General features: G+C 40.4%; 2 protein-coding genes across 2 annotated transcripts in view; both read left to right on the top strand.

The window, feature by feature from the left end:
* Positions 1-327: 327 nt before the first annotated feature.
* On the top strand, positions 328-5,433 carry skida1 (SKI/DACH domain containing 1). The gene has a single exon (XM_041813815.1). It carries the CDS (start codon positions 457-459, stop codon positions 2,902-2,904), a length of 2,448 nt encoding a protein of 815 aa, XP_041669749.1. The 5' UTR covers positions 328-456; the 3' UTR covers positions 2,905-5,433.
* An 11,490-nt stretch (positions 5,434-16,923) lies between these two features.
* LOC121527674 (polycystic kidney disease 1 like 1) overlaps positions 16,924-26,638 on the top strand; it is a 48,656-nt gene continuing 38,941 nt past the window's right edge. Inside the window, 9 exon segments of the mRNA XM_041814701.1 lie at positions 16,924-17,123; positions 17,897-18,069; positions 19,662-19,823; positions 19,925-20,220; positions 24,294-24,377; positions 24,650-24,848; positions 25,605-25,770; positions 25,936-26,175; positions 26,383-26,515. Of these exon segments, the coding sequence (XP_041670635.1) occupies positions 16,924-17,123; positions 17,897-18,069; positions 19,662-19,823; positions 19,925-20,220; positions 24,294-24,377; positions 24,650-24,848; positions 25,605-25,770; positions 25,936-26,175; positions 26,383-26,515 (1,653 nt within the window).

Consider the following 26,638-nt stretch of genomic DNA (forward strand, 5'->3'; position numbering starts at 1 on the left):
CCTCTCTCCCTCTCTCTCTCTCTCTCCCTCTCTCTCTCTCTCTCTTCTCGCTATTTTATCCCTCTGGCTGAAGCAGTGGTGTACACCTACCCCTCGTCCTGCTGCCGTCCAGAGGGGAGTGGAACCGGCAGAGGCAGGTAGCAGCAGCAGCAGCAGCAGCAGCAGCAGCAGCAGCCCTGGCTGTGGTGGACGCATCCATTGCATTCCTCCACCATGCCGGACCCGGGCAGGAGACGACGTGTGGATGCTGTCGGCTCATTCAGCAAATCAGACACCGGCAGCTCCATTTAACTCTGCATGTCAAAGTTTGCATTTTCATGACGCAGCAGCAGCGTGGATGGATTAAAGGTATGAGCAGGATGCCTTGAGCTCGTGACCCCGTGCCATTTACTGGTAAATCCATAACATACTGAGAGGGACTACATGGATTAATACATTGGAGCAGATACATAAAACATGGGAGACCTGGAGTGTGGCTTTGAGGAAATGCAAGGAGTGAGGCTGGGATACCTGCTCATCCAAGGCAAGCAAATGTTTGCTTTGTCTCAGGTCTTCACCGACCTGCTCAAGAACATCCCCCGGACCACAGTTCACAAGCGCATGGACCACCTGAAGGTGAAGAAGCACCACTGCGACCTGGAGGAGCTGCGGAAGCTCAAAGCAATAAACTCTATAGCTTTCCACGCCGCGAAATGCACTCTGATATCGCGGGAGGACGTGGAGGCTCTGTATTTCTCCTGCAAAACGGAGCGGGTGCTGAAGTCCAACAAAAGGAAAGCGAAAGCTGCTAGTTCCCCCAGGGATGGGGACGAGTCCCCGGGGCGTCTTCACGCAGACGCCGGGCTGTGGAAAGAAAAAGTTTGGTTTAGTTTGCACGGCGTCCCGGACACTCTCACGCTTCACAACAAAACAGACAGGAGAGAGCTGACTCCTTGCCTTACCGACTCCAAACTACCTCAATTTTACCACAAAACACACGGGCGGGGATACCGTTCGGTGACAAAGTCCAGTCACAAACACTTTAAAAACTATGAAACAGCAAAAATAACAGGGAACCGCGTTACTTTGAGCCAAAGGCATTCGTTTTTCCGGAGCGCTGTGAGCCGGCAGCCGGTGGTGCTTCAGTCCGCCATAGCTGCTCAGTCCAGGCTCTCGCGCTCAGCCGGCGACCTACTTCACAAAAGGAAGAGGAGGCGCGAGGGGGGCGGCGGCAGGGACAGCGCGAGGCACTCGTGGAGCAGAAGCAGGCACGCGCACCACCACGTACCGCCGGTCCTGCTAGTACAGCCCAAATCCTCCGGCGGGCACGCGACTTCTTTTGGCGCTTTCCACCTCAGTTCGGAATTCTATCTCGACCCCAGACCTCACCACCATCACCACCACCAGCACCACCATCACCACCACCACCACGAGCCCGCTTTTCCAGAGAGCTACAGCAGCGACAGCGAGTCCAGCACCGCCTGCTCGGACCGAGCATACCCAGACTCGGACTTTGGCTCCGGTTTCTCCACCAGCAGCAACTCCGCGAGCTCGGAGGAGGAAGAGGAGGGCGAGGAGGAAGATGACACACAGTCGGAAAGTTCAGAGGTCAGCTCAGAGGAGGAAGAGAGCTCCTCTCAGTCCGACTCGAGCTCGGTTTCCAGCCGGGTTTCGGTGCAGAGTATCCGGTTCAGACGGGCTCGGGTCGGCTCTCTCGCCAAAACTCTCCACACCGGTAAAGCACCTTTGGTCCTGGAGCCCACGTTTCACTACAACAACCAGCAGCAACACGAGAAACAACCCAGAACTCTGGGTCATGATGCCTCTTCACAGACAGTGGAGGAGCAGCGTCAGAAATGTGAATTTATATGCAGTGAAACTACAAAAGACTTTGGACCTTTAAAGCCAAAATTTAACTCAGATATTGTTGGGGAGAGCTTTTTCTCTGAGCCCAAAAGGGAAAATACGTACGAGGTTGACCCCCAGGATGAGCTTACACCTTATTCACCGGTGCCCAACCGGAATAAGGCCTTTAACCCCTCACGGAGGACACCGGGGTATCCCACCAAGTCCCCCCCTGGACTGAGCTCCCAGTGGGAGCACGACAAAGACGCCAAATCTACCGAGAAAAGAGAAGCAAAAGCCACCAGCATAAAACTGCCAACTCCGGTGAAAAAAATCAAGATCGAGGCAGAGGAGACGTCTGTGTCCGCTTTACCCCTCACTGACAGCGGAAGGACAGCCTGGACGCCCCCCTTCAACCTCCATAATGTGAAAGTTAAAGTGGAGGAGAGCTGTGATGAATATGAATACCAGAGCCAAGCTGCTGTAGTGAAAAGCAAAGGAGACAAGACAGAGAATGGGCAATATCCCAGTGGAGTCATCAAACAAGGAGACTATTTCTCAGAGAAGAGCCCTGATGTGGTCCCAACGTCCCCTCAGGAATGCAGGAGCACCCAGAACTCCCCTTGTATTGAGGAGGGGGAGCAGGGGAGCAAAATGTGCTGGGCTCCGGTGCTTGGGAGTAAGAAATCCAGGGTTTCCAGGTCTCAACGAAAACAAAACGTGCCCAGGATCCACAAAGCTGCCTCTTTTTCTTCCTCTTCCTCCTCCACATCCTCCTCTTCTTCTGAACCTTCCTCACGTCCTGAGGAGCCATCCACTGAGGATTTACCGAGACGTAAACAACGCAGCAGTTCGAGCTGCGCAGCAGCATCACCGGCTAGAACGCCTTTCAGCCTGATGGCACATTTCCCATCCCCACCGTCGCTAGTTGTTGGCAGCGACGGGGATTTGTGCCCCGCTTACTCCCTGAACTCGCTGAGGGGCCCCGGGCCTCCCCCCCTGTCCCACCCCGTGTGGAGGTGGCAGCCAGGCGGCCAGATTCTCCCTCCCCCACCCGCCCAGAGAACGAGGAAATACTGAGCTAAAGCAGGGAAACAAAAGCCTCCAAAACGTGTCCATCTCCAGATGGAGTCTGAACGTGAGCTCCTCAAAACGGCTCACAACTTTATCGATCTCTAGTTTTTTTCCTTTACTGTGGCGTTTATTTTAAAGTTTGATCGAGGGATCCCTTCTTTTTTGGAGACTGAAAAGGGACTTTGAGACACCACGCGTGGATTTATGCTAAGAAAAACTTGTGTTTTAAAGAGCTGTCAGTCCTAAGCAATATGTAAGGTTCTCATTACTGTTTACTTGACTGTTTCTCTTCTGCTTTTCTATGCTCGACCTGTTGGATTGTATGGTTCCAGGGTTTTTTTCATGGTTTGTCTGACAGAAGAAAGAAAAACAACAATCCTTAGGATGAGGCTACACTCTAGTTTGGGTTGAGAGTGAGTTTATCTTGGTAAATAAGAGACAAATCCAGGTTTCCCATTCTGTGCCACTCGTGTTTTCTATGTCAAAGTTTTCTTTGATGATTATCATGCTGATCAGCTTGGCCACAACATTTTTTTAGATTGGTTTGTAATTTAAACCTTTATGTGCGCCTTTTGGGATTTGACAGGATTTTTTCCCAGGTGTTTTTTAGTTGTTGTTTTTTCTCGACCTGGTTTTCAGCCTTTTTTTGTTATTCATAAGGACTATTTCCTGGTTTGCAAACGTGTGGCTGCGTACAGACGCAGGTCCAGACACAACACTGGCCTTATGTACAGACAATCAGAAAGAAAAACATAAGAACCATAGCACCCACGTGATCGGCATGATTCACGTCCATCCAGGTCCACTTGGCCACCAATTTCTCCTGAATAGGAGGGGGGGGGGTCTGCCACTAAAAAATGCGTAAATCACGGTTTAAGAAAGTGCCAAAGAGAGGCTAAAGATGGGATGGGATTCATGCGTCAAAATGGGTTCAAACTGCACCAAAACAGCATTTAAAACAGCGCCTATGGCGTCTACGTAGAAACAATGCCACAAAGCACAAGAAATGGGCTTGCACTTTGATACTGTTGGGGGTCATGTTTCAGCTTTAGGGTTTTTCTGACTACAGCCTATGAAATGGTGTAGGAGACATGCAGCAGCTAAAGAAGGGACTGTTGGCTTGATTTGGATGCAGACACAAAGGCCAAACTGCATTCATTTGACTGCAATTTGAATATTTATGATGCACCCATATGTGAGTGAAACCATGCCATGATATTCTAATTGTTTGCCCTTCAAATCACTGTTGTACATTCTCTAAAAATCAAATAATCCAGACAAGGACTTCTAATGGAGAGTCACAGTGTGATCACCCCCAAACATTGCTTTTATTCACCATTTTTTACATATTTTTAATTCAACTTTCAATGAATGTAGAACCCCAGCAGGCAGCTCCTCCCTGTCACCTTTGAAACAGAGCTCAATCACTTGGTTGAAGTTGCACGGACACGTAGATATTTGAAGCAACGTGTAGATGTTTTTAATGGCAGTGCAGGACGTACTCTGCTAATTGGCAGGCTTTTCTGCCTGCGACAAAGAGGAGGCCCAGCTTATGGCGAGCCAGATCACAACAAACCCAAAGCCCGTGAATGATGTCAGCCCCCTCTCTCACACACAGCACAGCAAAGGGTGCACTCATTCAATTCAGAGGATTGTAGGAACTATTTAATGTGTGATTGTAAAAAAAAAAAAAAAAATGTACAGAAAGAGTGAGTTTGTAAATCAGCGTGGATAGGTGGAGTCATGCAGTTAAAGCTCCTCTCATCAGCCACCATTGGCCTTAATTCTGGGCGACGATTCAGACTTGAACTTAAATTTCCAGCCTGTAAACTGGCCATTTTTTTTTGTGAAGCCATGGCACAAGCTGGTATATGTGCAGGCTAGCAGTAGAAAAAAAATGGAGGGGGTTGCACGAGGTTGAGAGCGAGATGAGGGAGGGAGGAGGGGGGTAGCTGTGTTGCAAGAGACGAAGCTTTCAACCTTTAATCCGCATGTCAAAGGCATAGGCTGCACGGCGTAGGGAGAAGAGGAATAGCCAGTTGCAGGGTTCGTCCCCTCCCCTGACGCACCAGCCTATTCTCACGCGGGCGCTGACAATGCGCCGGCGGAGGCACGGAGATGGTGGTAATGGCCTGTTGGGAGGGCCCTTTTCCACCGTAAAGACAAATAGCTCTCTGACAGTGACGCTATCAATGTAAACAATTGCATCGTGCTAAAGCTAGAAGCTGGATCATGCACTCCCTCTCTCCCCCTCCTCCTCTCTTCCACCTCTCTGCCCTGCCCTCCTCATCCACTTTGCTTTTTGATACAATACTTGAGGTCATTTTTTTTTTTACATGGAATTTGAAGTCACTGGTTGTTTATATGAAACTGAATATTTATTTTTGTGATTTTCTTTCCTGTTTTTTCCTTGTACAATGTTTTTTTTTTGTTGTGAATTTATATTTAGAGGACAACTGCACTCCAAATGGAAACTTGAACGGTGGATTTCTGAAGCACTTTCCCTTTCTTTTTTTTTTAATTATGAAGCATTCATTAAACGCGACTGAGTGTAATTAAAGGACTCTTTGTCGTTCTTTTGTGTTGGACAATCAGGTGTTGTTCTGGAGGAGGGAGAGTTGGGAGTGAAGAGATTTAATGATGGTGAAATTGGCATAGGATTTGCGTCCATAGAGGGTGATTAAAACAAAGAATTCAAGTGATTTTGGGGGGCGCCGAGTATTCTGAACTCAGCGTCTGTTCATCTTTAATATATCTTTCTATGAGTTGCCATTACATGGCTGATGCTTTTCAATTAGTCTGTAACACGTGTAATTTCATAATTCATTAAGGGAAAATTACGCACACAAGTCTTCAATAAAGTAGTAGATAAGGGGTGCGTCCCGAGGCAAAGATGTGCCATGTTTAAAGAGAACAGTCCAAGAGCCAATCCAGTTACAACAGTGAAATCAGCACCTTTAGTTTGGGTAAACTCTCATATTATATCAGACCTGCTGAGGGAATCCCTTCCCCGGTGTGTTCATGGGCTGTGTGGCGGAAGGAGTGGTAGGCCTGCGGAGCCTGCAATAATAACAAGAGGCAAACCGCAGACATTTACGCATGCAACCACTGCACATGAGGGTGGAGCAAGCCCTTTAATACACGAAGCACAGAGTCGAAACCTCAATAAACTGGCTTAGACTACAGTCCTGCAGGGACGCTGAAAATCACACCAAAGAAACGTTTCTGAAGCTTCTATATTTACGGGACGCCTGTGTGCAGAGAATAAAAACTACATACAAAAAAAACTATATAATCCAACAGAAAGAGCCGGGGTATATTTATAGTTAAGGGGTACAAAGAAATAATTCACAGCCCTGTTTATCTGCAGGAGCACAGTTAAACTCGCCCAAAGGCGATCCCGCGTACACAACTGTGTGCAACTTTTTCCAGTCCCAGTGCAGACTTGCCCTTCGCTCGATCTGCCATATTTGACGTGATGTTTCCCTGATTAATGAGACTCTGTGGTATCTGGTCCAAGCCAAAGGCCCAGTGTTGATAAGGGGAGCCAGGGCAGGCAAGCAGGCAGGCTGGCCCCGGCACGGCTGCTGCTGCTGCTGGTGGAGCCTGAAGGGGCCATAGTAGTAGCAGAGACGAGCCATTATCCTGCTGCTGGCGTTTCAGGGCGAAATTCCAGTGCGGATTGGAAACCAGCAGACTGTAACTTCTATAGAATAACAATAGGAAGAAAAGAACAATAGGAACCTTCATTCAGTTTAGTGTTATTAAATAAAAAGATGAGGTTTTCCATGCTCTAAGTGACACTTTACGCGCACAGTGAAGTTGTGCGTAATGCTGACAGACGCACTGCGCGTAAAAGTCAACACTTGGCATTGATCTTTGTGAAAATTAAATAGAAGGAGAGCGATAAAAGCTGTCAGGACGTTTTAATGTTTAATCTCTCAGCTGTGAAGTATGCGCCTGTCACTCACCCCTTCACACGAGGTCACTCACGAGCTCCAAATATTTTGGCGTGAAAATATAAAGAGGTAAACGACCCTTTTTTTTTTTTTTTTTTTTTTTTTTTTTACGTTTTGAGGCCACTGAAAGAAGAATTGAAAAGAATTGTGTGGCCTACGTTTGCTGTAAAAAAAAATAATTCTTTGGCTGTTTGTGTGTTAATGAAAATTTGCGTCATGGAGAGCAGAATAGTTAAAGAAAATAGTCATACGTTGCACTGAAGCAACCTGCAAGCTTCGCTGAATTCAATCTAGACCATAGCTGTTTCGGGAGGTAACTTGCTGTATGTTTAGGGTTAGATTTGGCAGCCTTAAATTAAAGCAATGCAGAGAAATGTATACCTCAGTTACTTGGATTAGTGGAAAGTCTAGCTATTTGAACTGAGTTATTAAATCATTAACTTAATTCAAGTGGTTTCTTGGAAATTTTTTTTTCCTCAAACACAACACACAAGGCATTCATAGTACGTCACAACGATTGTAGGCTCACAGTGTAACACACAACGGTCTATACACTCCGCTTTGGGCTCCAAATAACCCCCAAGCCAATGCGTAACGAACCAATCAGCTCGTAAAATAGAGGAAAACTGTTACATTTATTCGAATTAATTGCATGATTTTAAAACGAAGGCTTTCTCCTTAAACTCTTATATTTAGACTTTAAGCATGCATGTGATCCCATATGAGTCTGATTTAATAGAACAGAGCTTCTGTTGAAAACTTCTCGGTTTAATCTGAAGGCTTCTCCGTGAGCTGAAGTGAGCGCGCTCTTCTGTGGAACACATGGGTACTTTACCCTTTAAACAGGAATTTATACAAGATGTAGATCTAAAGAGACATTGCCGATTAAAGGCACAATAATTATGAGTTTTATCCTCTCTCCTGTGTTTATATTTCACTGGGGTCAAGATTCTGACCTTTTCATTTATGTGCTGTAGCACTTTTACGCTTCAGTTTGTGGTTTTGGCACTCTAAGGGTGGGTAGCTGCGTAACAGAGCCATGTTGCATCCCAATGCTTGTATTTTAATTTCAAACCTTTGTAAAATATAAAAAAAAAAAACATTCACAGTTAAACTTACCTAACCCATAAAACGTCTCAATCGACAGCTTACTTAAAATATTACCGAAAATACGGTGCCTGCTAGTCAGTCAGTTTACCTAAAAGAGCGAGATCTCCATAAATTAAAATCTAGTGCAAAGGTCAGGGCCTCACAACTTTGTTGTGTAGACTTAAGCAGCCAGTTATTAGCCTATAGGATCGAGGCGATTACGCTCAAATAAGATCTTCATAATGTGTCATCAGCCAACCCCGGGGTTCTGGTCGTTATATGCTGTGATAAGTGACGTTTCCACGTGTGCATCAACATTCAAACTCTAGTCTTGTTCTTGCATTGCACCGCAGCCTCCACCTCGGTGATCATCGAGCCTTTGAGCGGGGGAGGAAGCAGCAGGGAAACAGCGCTGCCTCTGCTGGCTCTTACCCGGCTTCCCTGTGCGCAGAGCCGGGGTGATAGGGAGGGACCTCGGTCTGTGAGGGGAGGAGAAGGAAACTCCCCTCGGTGCTGTTAGACTTAACGCAAAGATTGCATAGGCTCTTTACAAATACTGAAATGTTATGGTCAGTTTCTCACTGCAAGTTTAGCAATACAGAATTAAACTGTAGGCTTCGTGTGTTTAAATGGAGTAAACTCCCAGATGTCAACAAGAAAAATAGCTCTATAAAGATTAACAATTATGCATCCTATAATTAGCAGTTGCCGTATGCTTAGATCACAAAAATAAATGTTATGATCATAATTGATACGGTTATTGCCTAAACAAAATTCCTCAAAAGCAGCAAACGTCTGCGCATGTCTGAGAGGATCTTTGTTTATGTTTAAGCTTGCTTGTAGGTCTAAGAACTACATTGAAATCCCTTCTAGTTATTATTAAGTGACCTCAAATCGCTGCAAACCCGTTCAGAAAGCTTCCAGACAGCCCAACAGAGCCGATCTCTGGTGGGTTTCTCTGAGCAGAGAGGGGATGACTGACTGGGAACGGGGGGGGGGGGAGGAAGGGGAAAAGCAGCACCAGAGGGCTTCTGCTCGGTCATGGAGCTCAACTCCATTTGTAAAGGCTTTTCTGCGGACAGGAGAGAGCCAGATGTAACCTCATGTTGAATGGATCGACAAGGCTTGGAGGAGAAACTTTTAAACACTGCTCGATGACTTTTCAGCGAGTCCGGTTCGTTGTGCGCGGACTGATATCAGCTTTGAAGCCGGTGTTAAGGTGACCTGATCGCTTGAAGCGTTTTTAGGCTGTAACGTGGCAGAGTTTGGTCTTTTCTTACTAACGTGTTTAGATGGATGCAATTGTCTCATTTTCCTTTAATTTATTCATATATGTGTACATATAAAGGTTCAGCCTGTTAATAAATTATGAATCAAAATTCCATACGAAAAAAAAAACACATGGAAAGTGTTCAGCCTACTTTTGACGTTTCCGAGGATGGAGAGACACTTACTGGTCATGTCTTTCAAGACCACAGTGAAACATTGCAGTGTTAATTTTGACAGCTATTTTTAGTTTAGTCTTAGTCATTAAACTTTTAGTTTTAGTCACACTTAATTCATTTCAGCACTTTTAAATTTAAGTCTAGTTTTCGTCATCAAAGATCTCTCTCTCTCTTTATTTATTTGTTTATTTATGTTTTTAAGCAAATCTTAGTCCAGTCCTTCTTACGGAAAAAAAAGTAGTCCACGAACATTTTTAGTCATAGTTTTACACGACAAAATAAACACTGAAACCTTCCTTGCAGCAGTCCTGCACATAATCCCTGTAAAATCTGTAAAAATACATATTTACATATTTCCTAGATTTATTCATACAAAAATGACGTTTGTGAGAAGGAGCAGACATAAATGAGCACTCATTACGCAGTGCATGTATTCTGTTTTTATAGCTGGAATCACAGGCGGAACAAGGGGGTGGCTTACAGGGCTTAAGCCCCAAATATTTTCTCAAAAGTCCCGGATCTTTTAGGCTGGGGAGAAGTTTTTTTTTTTTTTTTTTGCTTAACGTTTTGAGCAACAAATGCAAAAATAAATAGCCTAATTTATAGTACACAAATGGACACGGACATTTCATTCTTTTAGGAAAACTGTATATATATATATATATATATATATATATATATATATATATATATATATATAAAAATCCCTTATAGGAGGTTATACTACAGTATTTAAAATGAGCTTTCACATCAAATTAGAGTGTAAGTATTCTTGAAAATATATCTAATATATCCAGAATCCCACATTTTGCTTTTAATTATATATTTAAAAATAATTAATAATGCCAGTTGCATTATTGGCATGCCCTTTCCATATTATGATAATTTAACTAAAATAAATATTAGACAGTTTCTCCCTTTTTTAAGACAGAAGTATAATTATTGATCTCTCTAATACAGAATAGTATTGTTTTAGAATGATGGGCACACTTTGAGAACCACTGAAAATGAAAGATGTTGGCTGTAACAGATGCTTTTAAAGATGCAACTGCATCAGTTTAAAAAAAGATATACTTTTGTTGGTGTTTCAAATCTGAATTTGTTTTAAAGATATCTTGAAAATACTGCACATCACCTAATAAGTAGAAACTTAAGCATACCCCAGGACCCTCCTAAGTTTGGGCTAAGCCCCTGATATGAAACCTTTCTGGCTCTGGCCGTAGCTGGAATCTGTTGGCGTAAGTTCACCCTACATTTCTGTGTTATTCTAGGGGGGTAAAACTATCAAACTCAGTTTTGATGTTGATATAAAGAGAACCCTTCCTTTCAGTAAGAGTGGACAAAAAAATCTTTTGCACTTCCAGAGACCTGCAGCCTAAATAATGCATACACTCTAAAATGCATTAAAACCCCAATTTTTTTATACTTTTATTCAGATGTAACAAAAATTCAGTGTGAACAAAATTTTTAAAATTCTTGTTAATTTTTAAACTGCCTAATCCAATCAGCTGAACGTGTGACATATGTGGGCGTGTTCCAACAACCACACTGAACATAAAGGTTGATGCATGCTGATTAGACATTATTATTACTTTTACTTAAATTATTATTATAGTCAAATGTTTTGTAATTATAGAAGAAAACTTGAGTTTTTGTGAACTTTTCATTGAGCTCCTTGCATGATTGATTTTAAAAACTGCACGCAAACTCTCCCATTGGTTTTCACAAACACTTTATTTTCAAAATGCACATTTATACGGGTTTATATCCTCATATTTTTGTACTGAAATATCAAAGTATTACAATATGCTTACTTGCTATATTCCTTTATCTTTTTATGAAAGACACGGGCCACTTTTGAGTAAACTTATCAATTAAAAGTGGCCAAAAATGATCAGTGTTTTAAATAAAACCTATTTCAAAGAAGGAATTCGATGGCCAGTCCAAAAATAAAAACATTTAGAGCCCTTTAATTAGTATCTGATGGTTCATCTTTTCATACGATCTGATTGAAATGTCCCCAAGCCTGAAAATGCATATGTGGACATGAGTTCCCTTTATATTGTTGAGAACATTACACACTATAGGGGGATTTGAACAGGGCCACAAGCGGCGGTGACCTTAGACCTCTCATACCAGGGAGTTAGGACGAGGAGCCCAGGCTGGATTGTGGATAAAAGCCACCAACACAAACACAGCAGAGAAGCTTCTCCACTGCTAACCACACAGAAAAAATACTCACTAATAGAAATAACAGATTTTATGATGTTTAGAGATTATTTCTCACATTGGCTTGTGTACGTTCTGGCCACAGCTCCTAGACTATTGATTATTGTGTCAGCACCGTTGCCTGAGTCGACAGATATTCTCACCTTTCCTTCATTTAGGACTACACGTCAAACGTCAGACTGATGGAAAACACAGCCTGTTGCCTTGCTGCAGGGCACACATGCAGCAGACATGCAGACAGAACCAGATTTGAGCGGATGAGCTTCCTTTCTTTCCCTCTTCAAGGTTTTTTTTTTAAATTGAGTGGTTGAGAAATATAATAGGAGACTTATTTGAAGGGCTGACTGGGCCTTTGCCAGATAAGGTTTCAGTCAATGTTTTTCACCCACTTTTCTGTCTTTTTATTGAGCATTCAGGATGTAGGACAAAGGGGAGAGCTGAGGGTTGAAGACTTATTGTAACAAAGTCCTTATGAAGGCCTGATTTGATAGGATGTGTTCAGTGTTGAAAAGCAAAAATTGGTGGAACAGTCCTTTAAAATCGAACCAGTGCCTTAAAAATGAACCTTTTTTTTAAAAATCACCTTTCCTTTAAATATGCCTCTTAGACTTAACACAATGATCTTAAGGACACTTAGTCTTAAATGTTATTTTCAGAGCTAAACTAGTGAAGTGAAGACTTGGAATGTATTTTTATCTGTATCAAGGTCTGATTCCCTTCCCTGTGATTTATCCTGTTAAACTAATTTCCTTTTTTTTGTTTTATTTACCCCTCCTCCTTTTGACCTGATAAGATCAGCATGTTACAGTGGATGGATCCTCGGGAATAATCTGTCCTGATTGAGCCTTGTTTGGAGAGTAATCTGAGCCACCAGCGCTTCTTCTATCCCCTGAGTAAAGAGGGACAGAGAGACGTCAGATATCCCTTTAAAAAAAGTTGTTAAATGCATATTTTTACACAAAGTTTGAACCCCGTAAGAGCAGCAAAGGACGCGCATGCGTGCTGTAGTTAATGTATCCTGTCTTGCAAATGCAAGCCTATTGCTGCTTCCCTCACTAATTACCTACGTATAAACGATTTCTCTTTAGATTTTTTTAAACTCTGAAAATGCATTCTCCCAGCATCTTTTTCTTCCTTCTGTTTCTTTACGGTTATTGGTTATTTACCAAACATACTCCACAATTTCTATCATTGAGAGCAGAAGCTTTTATTTAAATTTGGAGTATGCAACAGCTTGACAGTCTGTTGGTTCTGCAACAGAAGTCCTCATTAGCAAGCTCCGTGCACAAAGAAAAGATTTCCTGCTTTTTGCTTTGATGCAGCTGATTGGATGACGCGTCTGACGTGTGACGTAAAGAATAAATCCGGCCTCGTTCATAAACTCACAAATGTCCATATAAAATAGTTACTATCACATTTTAGATGGTGAGACACTGACCATCAGGATAGACTGTTTGAAGAGAGATATTTAAAAGAAAAAAGTCATGCTTCACATGTGACACCATACTCAACAGATAAGCAGCTAACTGAAGAAAGATTTAAAGTTCGCGCTAAAATATCTTCAAAACTAAACTAAAATGCTGCTTGAAAATCAAAAGCATGACTTCTAAATAATAAGAGAAATGTTGGGAGATGGTTAAAGCCGATTCATATTTTATAAAATGATTCAAAAATATCTTTTAACATTTTTTTTTCCAGCATTCATCAATGATTGAGTTGTACCTTTTCTCCTCGTTGCCACGCCAGCATACTCTGCTTTTCTTCTTGTTACGTTTGTGTTTTGGCAACATGACGCTCTCCGGCCCCTGATTAAAAAATGCACCTGTTTCAATAAAAAAAAAAAGTTGCTGTATGAACTAAAAACTTCTGTTTGGACTATCATTTTAAAGCATCACTTAAAAAGAGAAAGAAGTTGACTAGAATGAGAACTCTGTGCCCACACCTGAACCCTGATCTGATGCTGGTAATTTACTGGAATATTTCATTCTTCCTTTTAAGAATGTGGTTCTATCCCAGGAATCCACATTTCATACATTTAATTTCGACTCGATTGTCTACTGTCCCATGGAGGAGGGAATTTCATGGCCAAAATCGACCTGAATCCATTAAAATATTACATAATTTAGCAGCCGTATGGCTCACTTGTTAACAAGCGAAGTTTTGATTGTATATGTTTTTTTTAAATAAAGTTTACATGTTTGAAATTCGTATGACAAGTCAATAAAATGATTGGGTATTCTTCTGATGACCACAAAGAAAAAAGAGGGACTTGCAGTCGCCATCACCTGACAGCCATGCGTATTTTTTGTATGCAAGTAAATGAATGAGTTTATTTTTCATACAGCACTAAATGACTTTGCAAAGAGCTCCATATAAAAGATTTTTAACAAGATGAAACAAAGACAGAGCAAAGCACAATAAGGCAGCAAAATAGAAAGAGAAAGATTTGTGCAGAAACGATGTTTGAACATAAATTTTAGCTATTTATAAATAGGCCAGATAAGAATTTGACTCTCTTTTTGATCGGAATGAGAGTAAAAATGAAGTAAATGTGACCTCCAGTCGCTGATCACAATTTCCGTTATATCTAATCATGATAGTTGTAGGTCTATTTTTTGATACAAGCGTATTTGTGCAGCTCGTGTGCACATTCCCATCTTTTTAATGTCCTCCAATTAACGCATTAAAAGTATACAGATTAGGCTTCAAATGCGTAGATTGAATTAATTCGCTCATTTTCCCGCCATTGACCATTTTTTCTTCAAAATAAGCCTCGATGATAATGTCCTTGTTTCATTCTGTGAAGGTTTACCGGAGTCAGCTGTGGTTTCTGCAGCGGACTCTGCGTGCTCGGCAGGAGCGCGGACTGCAAGGGCTTACATAACGCTCCGTCTGTTTACCACGACTCTCTGTTCCGCAGCTCCATACCACTGATTCAGCAGCTGCTTTTTTCAAAGATTTCGTTCATTTAATCATTTGTTAGTTGTATTGCCGCGTGCGCGCATTGGAAACGCAGCACGCGCTTAACGAATGAAGCAGGTTATTGGAGCTTAACAGGCCTGGGCTGGGCTGTTACGCACCGCCATGACTTCAAAGCTGCTTTTTCATGTTTGTAGGGTTGCTGGGAAAAAAAAAATGCCGCTCCGTGTACGATTTGAGGACCTCCAAGGGTGCTTCAGATGACTCCATTTGGTCCCGCATCAAACACGACATTTTTTTTTTTTTTTACTTTGAAATAATTTACCCTATATGTCAAGGTCCAAATTCTATAGAAATTCTTGTCAAATGAGCATTTCCTTCCTGCGATCGACTGTTTGATTTAGCCTACAAAACCCTCACGGAGATGACAATATTAAATTAACATAAGCCTATCTCATTATCGACTTTTTTTTTTTAGAAATATGTTAATTTAATACTTGTTCATGTTTTGTGTTTATACATGTTGTTGGTTTTACTACGTAAAGACTTCCTTGAGTCCCTGGGTGTAGTCAAAAAACGAACCTACTCAAAAATGCGCGTATTCCCTATGAAAAATGGTCAGACAAAATGAGTTTGATTCCCCCCGCTGTGCCCCTCGCTGGTACAGTCAGCTCAGGTGAGGTGACGCGGTCTGGCGGCGCCTCCTGCCGGCAGCACAAGGGACTGGGAAATTCTCTTAAAGGGGATGTCACGGAAACCGGAAGAGTTTTTTAAGGTGGACCGGCGGAGTTAGCAGCACCACGACGTTGAAGAGTTTTTTTTTCACCAAAGGGCTCACAGGGCAACCTGGACTCAAACCAAAGACTTCGACCAGTTCCGTTATGTATTTCGCACCCATAAGTCCAACAAATGTTGACGACTTTGCAAAAAATATGCGTCATAAGAGCAGCTTAAGGTGACGCGTGCCATTTCACCTTGTTTCAGCCTCCAGGTGAATAGATATAAAAGCACATGGGAGTTATATTTTCTCATTTACGTTTTAGACCGACGTTAATCCTGAATTACCTTTAATTACAGCAAACTAGTAACGACTCAGACCGTTAAAAGGTCAAACACTGCGGCTGGACGTGTCGTGTTGGCCTTGCATGCCAGAAAGAATGAATTTTAAAGACCTAGAAAGATGCAGGACATTCATGTTTCCTGTCTAATTGGATATGGCTAAATCAGGTCGGCTGGGAGGTGATGAGCTAAAAGTCAGTCCTCAAGCACCTGCATGGTTTCGTGTTCTTGTGAAAAAACTCACAAAATCTCGATATTTTTAGACGCCTTTAAAGCCTCCAGGTGTTACTGGGGATTAAAGAAGTGGTATCAGCCTCTTGTCCTCGGTGGTTAAACCGGCCACCACCGGTTAAAGACAATAACAGAAGAAGATTTGTTGTGTCTTGACAAACCGTTGTTCCTGCGAGCTCAAGCATTAAATAATTAATCTTCTTCATGTAGCCCACAGACAGGGCCTCTGCAGAGATTGGGACTGAGTCTACAGGCAACTTAAGGCCAGGTAATTTTATCTAAATAGCCTCCACATGTAATAGACAGATATTACATTTACAGTGCGCACATTCAGGCGAGACAGTAAAATCGTGAACCTCTTTAATCCCCCTCCCCTGTTTTCTGTAACATGGTCACTATTTTGATCATCTTGAAAGGTTGCATCATTTGACATTTTTTCCTTCATTTATATGGTAGTTCTAAGTGAAACACCTGCAGGCCAGTTTTAACTTCTCAAAGGTGCTTTAATGTACACATAAAACGCCTTAGAATTATTTTCAACCCTGCTATTTGACTCTAAGCTTTGTGTGATTGACTTGTGACCTTTGTATGCAGCCTAAACCTATTTCATCGAATAGAGAGCAGACGACGTCACTGAAATTAGAATTTGATCTAAAAGATCAGAAATTGAACTTAAGTGCTGACGATAATTTGTTTAAACTGTTAAACGCAATGACAGCACACACAACACAGAAACGTTGTGAAAAGACGACTGAACTACACAACAGGAAGCCTGGCTCTCAAACATTGGCGCAATCACTGTTTTAGCCTGTAAATTCCTAATAAATTACAGGATAACTTAGGCTGGTAGTTAAGGCAGCATTTTATTGCTCAGCAGCACATTAAACTACCTTCAGTTTCCGTTTCTGATTCAGTGAAAGCAGCTATCCCCTCTTTCATTAACATACAATCCATCATGTCCCCACATTGAGCACACCTTGTTTTCGCACAGACACCTGCTCTCCCCCCCTCCTCTTCAGTCTTAATCCTCCCCGTTGTCTTCACGCAGTCTGCCGTAAAGAGGAGTCGAGGCTGGGCCCGTTAACAGAGCAGACATGCCTAATGCTTTCGTCTGCTACACATTTATTTTATTTTACTCATCTTTCCATCTCTTGTCTGTAGCTGTTTCTTCATCAGCTCACGGGGAGTCACCGTGGTTCGTGGGGTGCGTTAACGGCAGCAGCGGACTCCTTGCTCCCGAGGGACCACGCGACCTTGACCCGGTAACGTGCTGTGAACGATGCCTGGATGAGGGGTAAGTCATAAAAGAGCAGGTTGGACCAAATACATTTCTGCTAACATCGATTCTTGGGCTAATTTTTTATGTAGGAAATCCGCAGAGTTAGTTTTTTTTGTTAAGTAGATGTTTAATGGTGCCACGACGACTCTTGTCTCGGTGTAATAAACAGGCACTGACACACAATTTATATTAATACTGAAAATGCATTCTTGTTTGTGCAAAGTTGTGTGTTTCGGTTGAAACACTAAGACTACAAGGCTTGTTATAAACGTGGCACAGTAAAGGGGGTTGCATTTTCTGTTTAAAACCTTTATTTGAATATGAAAAGCATCCAAAACGTCACAATACACATTCCACTCTGGTCTGTGAGCTCAGTCAGAGAAATTGAACAGACTTTATGTTAGATATGTGTATGTATTGTTTGCTGTGGCATGTAAACTAAGGGGTACGCCTCAGATTTTGACATTAGAACTTAGCTGTTTTTCAGTGCATTGCTTTATGTGTATTTAATGTCAGTTTTTTTGTTTTTAAAGGTTTCCTTTTGCAGGTTTGAGCTCAGATGGTTGTTTTTGTGGTAACTGGCATCATGGATTGTTGGTGAGTGAGTGTTTGAACTCATCTTACAGTGGAGAAACAAAGGAAGTCCAAGGAGGGAGAAAAAGACAAAGGTGAGTATTTAACATTGGTTTCTGTTTTATTTCCTGGTAAGTTAGTGGCTGAAGACACGAAAGTGCCAAGTCTGTCTTACATTGACAACATTTACATTTTTCTTTTCTTTTCTTTTCTAGTGTCCTCTCCCTGCCTGTTGGAGGTGGAGAGGGAAGCATAGCTCTCTACAGAACTGAAGGACCGTTTCTGCACTCTGTTGGTCTGTCCGTCTTGTCAGACAGAGTGCAGGCTGGGAAGAGTTTTGTCGTGGAAGTGTCTGGGAAGCTGGCTGGTTGCCCTGAGCAGCCCACAGGTCAGAAGATGACTCTTTAGACATCCTTTATGATACAGCATTTTCCCCCAATAATATATGTTTTTTTTTTCTAGGAATTTAAAGTACAGTTGACTGAAAAATAGCACCTTGTGGGTTATTTCTCCAAAAATGAATTTTCTCTCACTTTGTAACTATTTTTATGTACCCTTTTATATTGATTATTCTTTTTTATTTATTAAACCTGTAACATAAACCTCACTGAGATCAAAAATCTCTTTTCCAATCGTTTCCACGCCAAGACAGGCAGCAACAGTTAACAGAGTCTCAGACAAACAATAAGCACTAGCAAACAGAAAACAAAACACACGATACAAAATTAAAATATACAAGACACAAGATAACAAATTTAAACAGCAAATATTTGCCAAAATAGGCCACAGTTGTACATAGGTTAGACATAGCATCTACAGACAGATATGTCTGCATATTCTTGATTTTTACTTGAGTTTATTTTTGACATTACTACCAGTAAATTCTAATTGCATCTGAGTGCTCTGTAGACAAATTAAAAACAACATTCACATTTTTTTATTGCAACTTTAAAATTTTCTATTATAAAACATGTTCCTACTAGATGTTAAAAAAGGAACAGGTCTGCATATAAATACACTGCACAAAGTGACATGCTTTTGGAAAATCCTTTTTCTTCATTCCATCTGAGCTAAAGACATATTTATTGTTGTTCAAGAAGAGATTCACACATTTTTAAGTATAAATTCAATATTCTCAATGGTTTAGCACAAAATTACTGTTCAGTAGCTCATGCTTCAAACTTATAGTTTCTGGGTTAATTTTTGATCCATTATAGGCTTGAAAAGATAATTTTCAGATTTTTTGAAGTCAGGAATTTTCAACAGAAAAAAAAAATATTCATACACAGATTTTGAAAAATTGGCTTATTTGTTCAAAAGTAAAACAGGAGGATTAAATTTAGCATACAGGATTAAATCATAAAATTGGGATTGTTAAAAAAGATTATGTGATTAGATAAAATCCAGTTCTGGTTTAATCTTGGCAAATCTTTAGTATTTTTGAATTTCAGAGAAGGGTTAGTGTGAAGTTAGAAAAATCAGGATCATCTTTATCCAAGCAGAAGTCAGGATTCAGATTGGATTACAGTCATTTTCATGACATTTTAAATCTAAGTGGCCCTCGATCAATGCTGTTTTTCTGCTGCTACTAAGTAAAGATTGTTCAATTTAAAGATGTGAAATAAAATATTTAGCCCTCATAGAATATTTCACAAAATAGCCTCATTTTTAAAACATTAAATATCTAGATTAAAGCAGCTGTGAGCATCTTTCAGTTTGTTAGGATTATGGCGCCCCCCCGTGGACAAAGTCTACACATAAAGTCTCTTTTAAAGCACTGGGCACTAGTAGTTTAAAGTCTGTTGCAGACCAGTTTTTGAGAGAAAACCTTATAAAACTGAGCTGGATTAAAGGATCCTTGAGCATTTTTGATCCACATTAAACATTTTGAACAGTTTGGCCCTGGAATTGTATTTAGAAGTTAGTTCAGTTTGTATTCCCTTTATTTGACTGAGTTTTTATTTCTTGTGTGTTTTTCAGGGCTCTTTGGTATTGGGGGGCAGGAGTTTTCTTCAGTGAGCATCGAGTTTGAAGCACCGACTCCCACTGGCCATAGTTTACATCGTGTCAGCGTATTTGACGATGGCTCCTTCGCTTGGTCAGCTGATTGGATTTATGAAACTCCAGGGCAGTATTCACTTAGTAAGTCAAAGCTGTCATTCTAGATTAAGAATTATTTGTCTAATGATAGAAAATATGCATAATTATGTAGTAAACCTGCCCCCCTTCTTCTTCCCTTTAAGCTGTCAGAGTCTCCAACCCCCTCTCCATTTGCTCCTCCACCCTCCACCTCTTCGTCACACCCCCCTCTTCATCTAGCTTAGTCATTTCACTACTACACGGGCCCCTGGGTGTCCCCTCCTGCATCCCTTCTCTACAGACTGACTCAGACAGTGTGACAGTGGAGGCCGTTTATCTGGACGACCCTGTCACACTGCAGGCACGTCTGGTTGATGGTCTGCCGGCAGAGTTTATGTGGAGCTCTACCCACCAGGAAAACAACATGGAAGTAAAGACGGATGGTGTGAACAGCACTGTGGTAAGTACTACTGCAATTTCTTAAAGGCAAACTTATCATAATCATATTTGTTTTAACCAGCAGAGTCTGAGAATTGTTTTTATCTGGTCATGAATCAACAAAACTCAGAGTTCAGGCTAAAAGAAAAAAACTTCTCCAATATCTAATACCAAAGAGAGGTAATGTTTCACTTTTATAATTATTCCCAACTCTACAGTAATGTTAAGATCAGCCTAACAAGCCTGTTTATGACTGTTTCATTACTATAAATATCAGAGATTGTTGATATCAACCTAAATACTAAAAATAATTTCTGCCGCTAAAGACCTTATCTTTAAAAAAAGAAAAATATGCAGTAAACCACATATGATACTTGATGGATTAAAAATCTGTTCAGTTACTTTTAGAAAAAAATCTTAAAATTCTAATTTAATTAGACATAGAGCTCTCATTTCATTTATTATGAAATGGGGATCTAATAATTTAAAAATCAGGAGATTTGTGGTGAGACAGACCCAAACTCTGGTCTGAAATTGGCACTCATGAGAAAAGAACCTCAAACTCAACATTTATTCTTGCTGAGTCATAGATAACCATTTCTTTATTTAAATAGTAAGATCTTAATGTATCAGTCACCTATAGATAATATTTATTAGGGCTGGGTAAAATATTTAATTTATAAGGTACATTATTATATTTTCAAATAAGATATAGGGTAAGACAATATTGTTTGTGATTTATTAAAAAACATTGTATTTTGCCACTTCTTTTTTTGCCCACTTTTTCTGCCCATTTTTGCCACTATTATTTGCAACTTCTCATCAATTTTTCCACAATTCCCACCCATCGTTCCCATATATATTTTTTTTTTATTTACCAATGTTAGCAACAATTTAATCCAATTTCACCATATTTCACCCAGGTTTGCCACTTGGAACCAACCTTTGCTACTTTGTAACCCCATTCCACCACTTTTTCTGCCAATTTTTTTCCATTTTCCAGCTAAAGTTACCTCTTTTTACCCAATTTTACCAATATTAACCCTCTTCACTTTCTTTGTCCATTTCTGCTAGTTTTAACCACATTTCACTATTTTTATGTCTGATATTGCCCCTTTAAACCTGTTTTTGCAACTTTGTTATCCCATTGCTGCCATTTTGAAGCCTTTTTTGCTTCTTTTAAACCCTTTCCACTGCTTTTTCTGGTCGTTTTTTCCCACTTTCCAGCTTAAGTTGCTTCTGTTGACCATCGTTTTTACACTCCATCAATTTTTGCCAATTTTAACCACATTTCACTGTTTGTTAAGCCCATTTTCCCACTTTAAACCCATCTTTGCCACTTTGCAATCCCTTTTCTCCTATTTTTTTGCCTGTTTCTGCCACTTTGACCCATTTTTGCCACTTTAAAATTCCATTGCACCACCTTTTATACCCTTTTCTGCCACTTTTAAGAAAAGGGATTTACATTCTGAAGAAGGCTTTATACTATGGCATAAATGAATAAGATTTGCTTTGATGACAGTGGCTATTCAGGTTAAAATAATAAAATATGGATATCACAGTTTAACTTCATATTGTTGACCCCCATGGGCCCCAGAAAGCTCTCCCCTTTACCTGCCCTTATAGGCAGCTTTTACTGATAAAGTTTATTTTGATGTTGATTCAAATAAAAAAATAGATGCTTGGCCTAATGCTCAATAAACTTTTTAGTAGGAACCACTAAAAAGATATGCTTATTGACAACAAGATCATGTATTCAAAACATTCGTCTTAATAGGGAATTATTGTTTTATTTATTAGCCCTGCAATCGACTGGCAACCAGTCCAGGGAGTACCCTGCCTCTTGCCCAATGACAGCTGGGATGGGCTCTAGCCCCCCTGCTACCCCCAACGGGATATGTGGTATAGAAAATGGATGGGTGGATGGATGTTTTATTTATTTCATGTTATTTGTAAAATAAAATATTATTGATACATGTTTGATACTAGGACAACAAAAGTTGAAGTCCAAAACATACAATATTGGGTAATTTAGTTATTGTTTTTTTGTTCTTTATTACCAAATTTGCAGGCAAACTCCAGCACACATCTAAATTACTCAAACATGTGAGTAAATCTAGAAGAGGGAGTAGAGCTGGTGAGCTCCTCTTTGCTGCTTCTGCCTTCATGCTTGAGAGAGCGACACAGCCAAACTGTGATGCACACATTCTTTAGACCAGTGGTTCTCAACTGGTGGGTCGGGACCCAAAAGTGGATTGAAAAAGCTCTTTCCAGTGGGTTGCTAGAGTGTGCCAGGAAAAAACATGGCAAAAAGTCTGTATACAGAAGCCCTAAGCGGATATACAGTAAATTCATGCACTTATTTTTAAGTTCTCCTATGATGATAAGTACATTTCAGTACTTGTCTTAAAATTCTCCTTTTTTATCTCATTTTCTTTGGATCACACAGCTGGTTTTCCCAAGATAACGAGAAAACTCCTCCAGAAATTTCCAAATTTCTATACTGTCTCGGGAAAATGGGGTTAAATAAGGTGCATGCATGCATATCTTTTTCACCTGTGTCTACTTTCCAACCACTATAACACAAATACCTACCCTATGTCTTCTCCAGAGAAACCAAATACATAAGTAACTGCATAAAACCAAGTATCACAATATCTCCTCTAATTCATGCCTTTCAAAAATATTATTTTACACAACTCCTAGAACAGTACTGAGGTTTTGCTTTGTTTTAGTTCCTTTTTCAAATTGTCGAAATGCAACTGATATTGTTTTACACTGTTCTGTTAAATTCTACAAAAATAAAACATAAATTTCCATACAAGTTATTCAGAAAATCATTCAGTAGCAGTAATAATAGGCAGACCTGCTCACTGAGTTTTGTGTGCCCTGACAAACCCAGAGAATGGGTATAATTCCCAGTTGTGATTTATTAATATTGATGCATGTGTGTTGGATCAGCAGTATTGATGCTAGCATCCCGGTTAAGAGTCCCTCATGTTGGAGCTTTAAAGTATGTCAGGCTATTATTGGGTTCTGATGCTGGAACTATTTATTCATGCTACTTTTAACCACATTTTCTACCCATTTTCACCACTTCTTTTTTTGCAACTTTGAACCCATTTTTGCCCCTGTCTTGCCACAACACCTATTTTTTTGTCACTGTTTGGCAATTTTATCCTTTTTTTTTTTATATAATGTCCGTTTCTGCCACTTTATGTCAAATAATCAATTCTTGCTGTTTTTTGCTCTTTTTGGCACTTTTTGCCACTTTAAAACATTTTTGTACTGTTTTACTATTTAAGCCTCATTTCTCCACTTTTTTTGCCAATTTTTTTTACTTTTTGCCACTTTTAACCCCCTTTCTGCTTTTTTTCTGCTCATTTTTTGCCCTTTTTTGCCATATTTTTAAAAATATTTGCCCTGTATTGTCATTTTTAACCAATTCTTGCTGTTTTTTGCTGTTTCACTCCACTTTTTTGTCACTTGTAGCCTATTTTTGCCATTGTTTTGTCACATACTGCCTAATTTTTTTTCCATTTCTTTTTGCCAATTTTTTCCCCACTTTTTACTATTTTAATCCTTTGATGCAACTTTTCACTTTTTTGCCACTCTGAACCAATTTTTACTACTTCTATTTGCCACTTTTAACCAATTTCTGCCATTTTTTTCCTATTTTTTGCCTCTTTTTACAGTTATTTATTTATTTATTTATTTTCATTTCAAGTGGTCTCAGTTTTTTCTGCTTTATTTTCTGGCATCCTGACATTGATGCACATTATAGCCTTGTTATGAAGTCTGTCATTACTTTCCTGATCATTAAGATCAGTGTGCCCATCCACTTTAACGTTGTGGATGAAAATAAAAATAAAAAAAAAGATTAAAAATTGAAAATAAAATAATGTTATCAAGCTTAACTTTACAATGGATCATGATTTTCTTGACCCCCATGGGCCCTGAATTTGGCTGGGCCCCAGAAAGCTCTCTGCTTTATCCCCCCTTATGGGCGGCCTTGATAACGTATGAATGATTTTATAAGTTCACACCTATGTTTTAAATTCTATAAATATAACAATAAATTCCTCATATTTCCAGAACTGGACCTTTGAGACAGAGGGCGTTTACATGGTGTCAGTGAATGCCTCAGGTGCCTTTGGATGGACACAGGAGACAAAAAATGTAGGAAAGCTGCTATTATTTATTGAACTCTTCATTGCCATGTTAATACATGGTTAAAAGACAATGCTTGTGGTCTTTGAAATTTCTCATATCATCAGAAACATGTTGCTAACAGACCAAAATCAACTGTTTGTTTTGTAGTTTCAGCATTTTTTTTGTCTTCCCCAGCTAGCTATGCTCTCGCTACTAATCACGCTGGCTCTAAAAATTAAGCATCACTAGAGTTATAGAAGCCCAATATCCATGTTCACGCATGTTTTTTGTACTCTCAGGTGGCTGTTTGTCCCATCATCTCTGACCTCAAAGTGAATGAATCAGAGAATCTGTTGACTTCTACAGAGGGCTTTTCTGTAGCCCACAAAAACTGGGGGGTAAATGCTGAGGGGAACAGAAAGTCGTCATCACAAATCAGAGTTAATCCAACATGGCGGCCACCTACCAGTCAGAGTCTTGTTCACAGCCCGGCTCATGGTGAGGAAGCATTTTAAACTTACACCCACTGAGAAGTACTGAGCATCTAAGGGTTAATCAAGCTTGATAAAAAACAGTTTGACTCTATTTTCCATTTCAATTTGAAGTATTTGTTTGATAGTATACTTAGTAAGTGTTGTCTTTGAAAATCATGCATTGTTTTAATACTTCTTACATGGACATTTACACCTCATGCTCTATAATGCTTGTTGCTATTAAAAAAACTCTGGAAAGTTCTGTAAAGCTGTATCTAGAAAATTAAAGGAAACATATTATGCAAAAATCACTTTTTCAGGCTTTTAGAGCTTCTCAGAAAATGTGTGCTGACACAAGGGGTTCTCAGATTTTCCCCTCATGGTGTCATGTGGGGAGTTAGCTCCGCCCACATGTTCAGTTGGCCCTCCCTGCTTGGAAGAAAGTTCAGCCCTCCTCTCAGGAGAGCCACATCCATTTAGCCACATCCATTTCCTGAGAGGGGCAAGATCAGGGACGGAGTCAGACAGTTCATTAACATGAAAAGCCACAGACAGACACAGCTCATTCTGAGAGGATTTTTTATTTATTTATTTTTTTAGCAACAAATTTCGTAGGGATGTTTTGAGGACCTCTGAGACCAAAATAAACTTGTCTTAAAGGGGTAATATTTGTGACCTTTAATACTCACTAAATGTCTCTAATCTGTCTTGTTTTCACTACTACACTACATCTCATGTGTGAATGTGTTAGCAATACAGTGTCTATTTTGTCCCCTTACAGTGCAGATTTATGCAGCAAATCAGACCTATCCAACAAATACAGATATAACTCTCCTGGCTGTGGCTCAAGCACCAGACCCTGTGGAGTTCCTCTGGCACTTTGGAGACTCAAGATCAGTAAGAACAACCTTGAGATCCATCACTAAGAGATACAAGAAACCTGGCAGGTATTTGACACGGGTGAAGTTGTGGAAACACAATTTAGAAGCATCATTTTCTCATAAAGACCTTCAAAAAACACCAACGAACAAATATACATTACTTTGAGTTCAATATTAGACTTGCTAGAACATTCCCAAACCTTCCATTGTATCCTCTTCTCGACTCTGTAGGTATGATGTGGTTGTTGTCATGTCCAGCAACCAGAGCTTGGTTACTTCGGATGCGTTCCCACTGATTGTCCAGAGAGCGGTGAAGCTCAACAGGCTGCTCCACCCACCTTCTGTCCTGCAGAACCAAACAGTGATGATGAGTTGTCGTGTCAACGTGGGGACTGATCCCATCTTCCTGTGGAGCTTTGGAGATGGATCCTCCAGGATAGGACAGGGCATAGAACAGCACATCTATCAGAGGTGTGTTAACCAGCGATGAGTTTTATGATAGCTCAGATAAATTTGGATATATAAGATGTGTATTTGTCCATAAAAAGAACAAAAAAAAACAGTTTTATAGACTGAAGCAAATTTGACTCACACAGTCAGAGAATGATCTTGAATTTAAAAACGAAAAATAGTGCTTTCTTAATTTTGATGTTCAAAATGTCTCTCAACCCTCTGCAGGACAGGAGAGTTCACAGTGAAAGTCACCGTGTCTAACCTGGTCAGCTCAGCCTCTTTAAGTAGTCACATCTTTGTTGTAGACCGGCCTTGTCAGCCTCCACCTGTCAAAAACATGGGCCCCCTCAGACTACAGGTACGTTGTTTTTACATTAACCAAATTCAGCACTGCTTTGGCTCATGATTGATGTATGTGCATTTATTGAACTGAAATTATTGATTTTAATAAAACCAAACCATAGACTTCACCTCCCATGTT

Source organism: Cheilinus undulatus, linkage group 19 (genome assembly GCF_018320785.1).
Source record: "Cheilinus undulatus linkage group 19, ASM1832078v1, whole genome shotgun sequence".
Classification (NCBI taxonomy): Eukaryota; Metazoa; Chordata; class Actinopteri; order Labriformes; family Labridae; genus Cheilinus; species Cheilinus undulatus.

What these genes read in the sequence shown, in the direction of transcription:
- skida1 (XM_041813815.1), top strand. Translation starts at nt 457, where the DNA reads ATGGGAGACCTGGAGTGTGGCTTTGAGGAAATGCAAGGAGTGAGGCTG.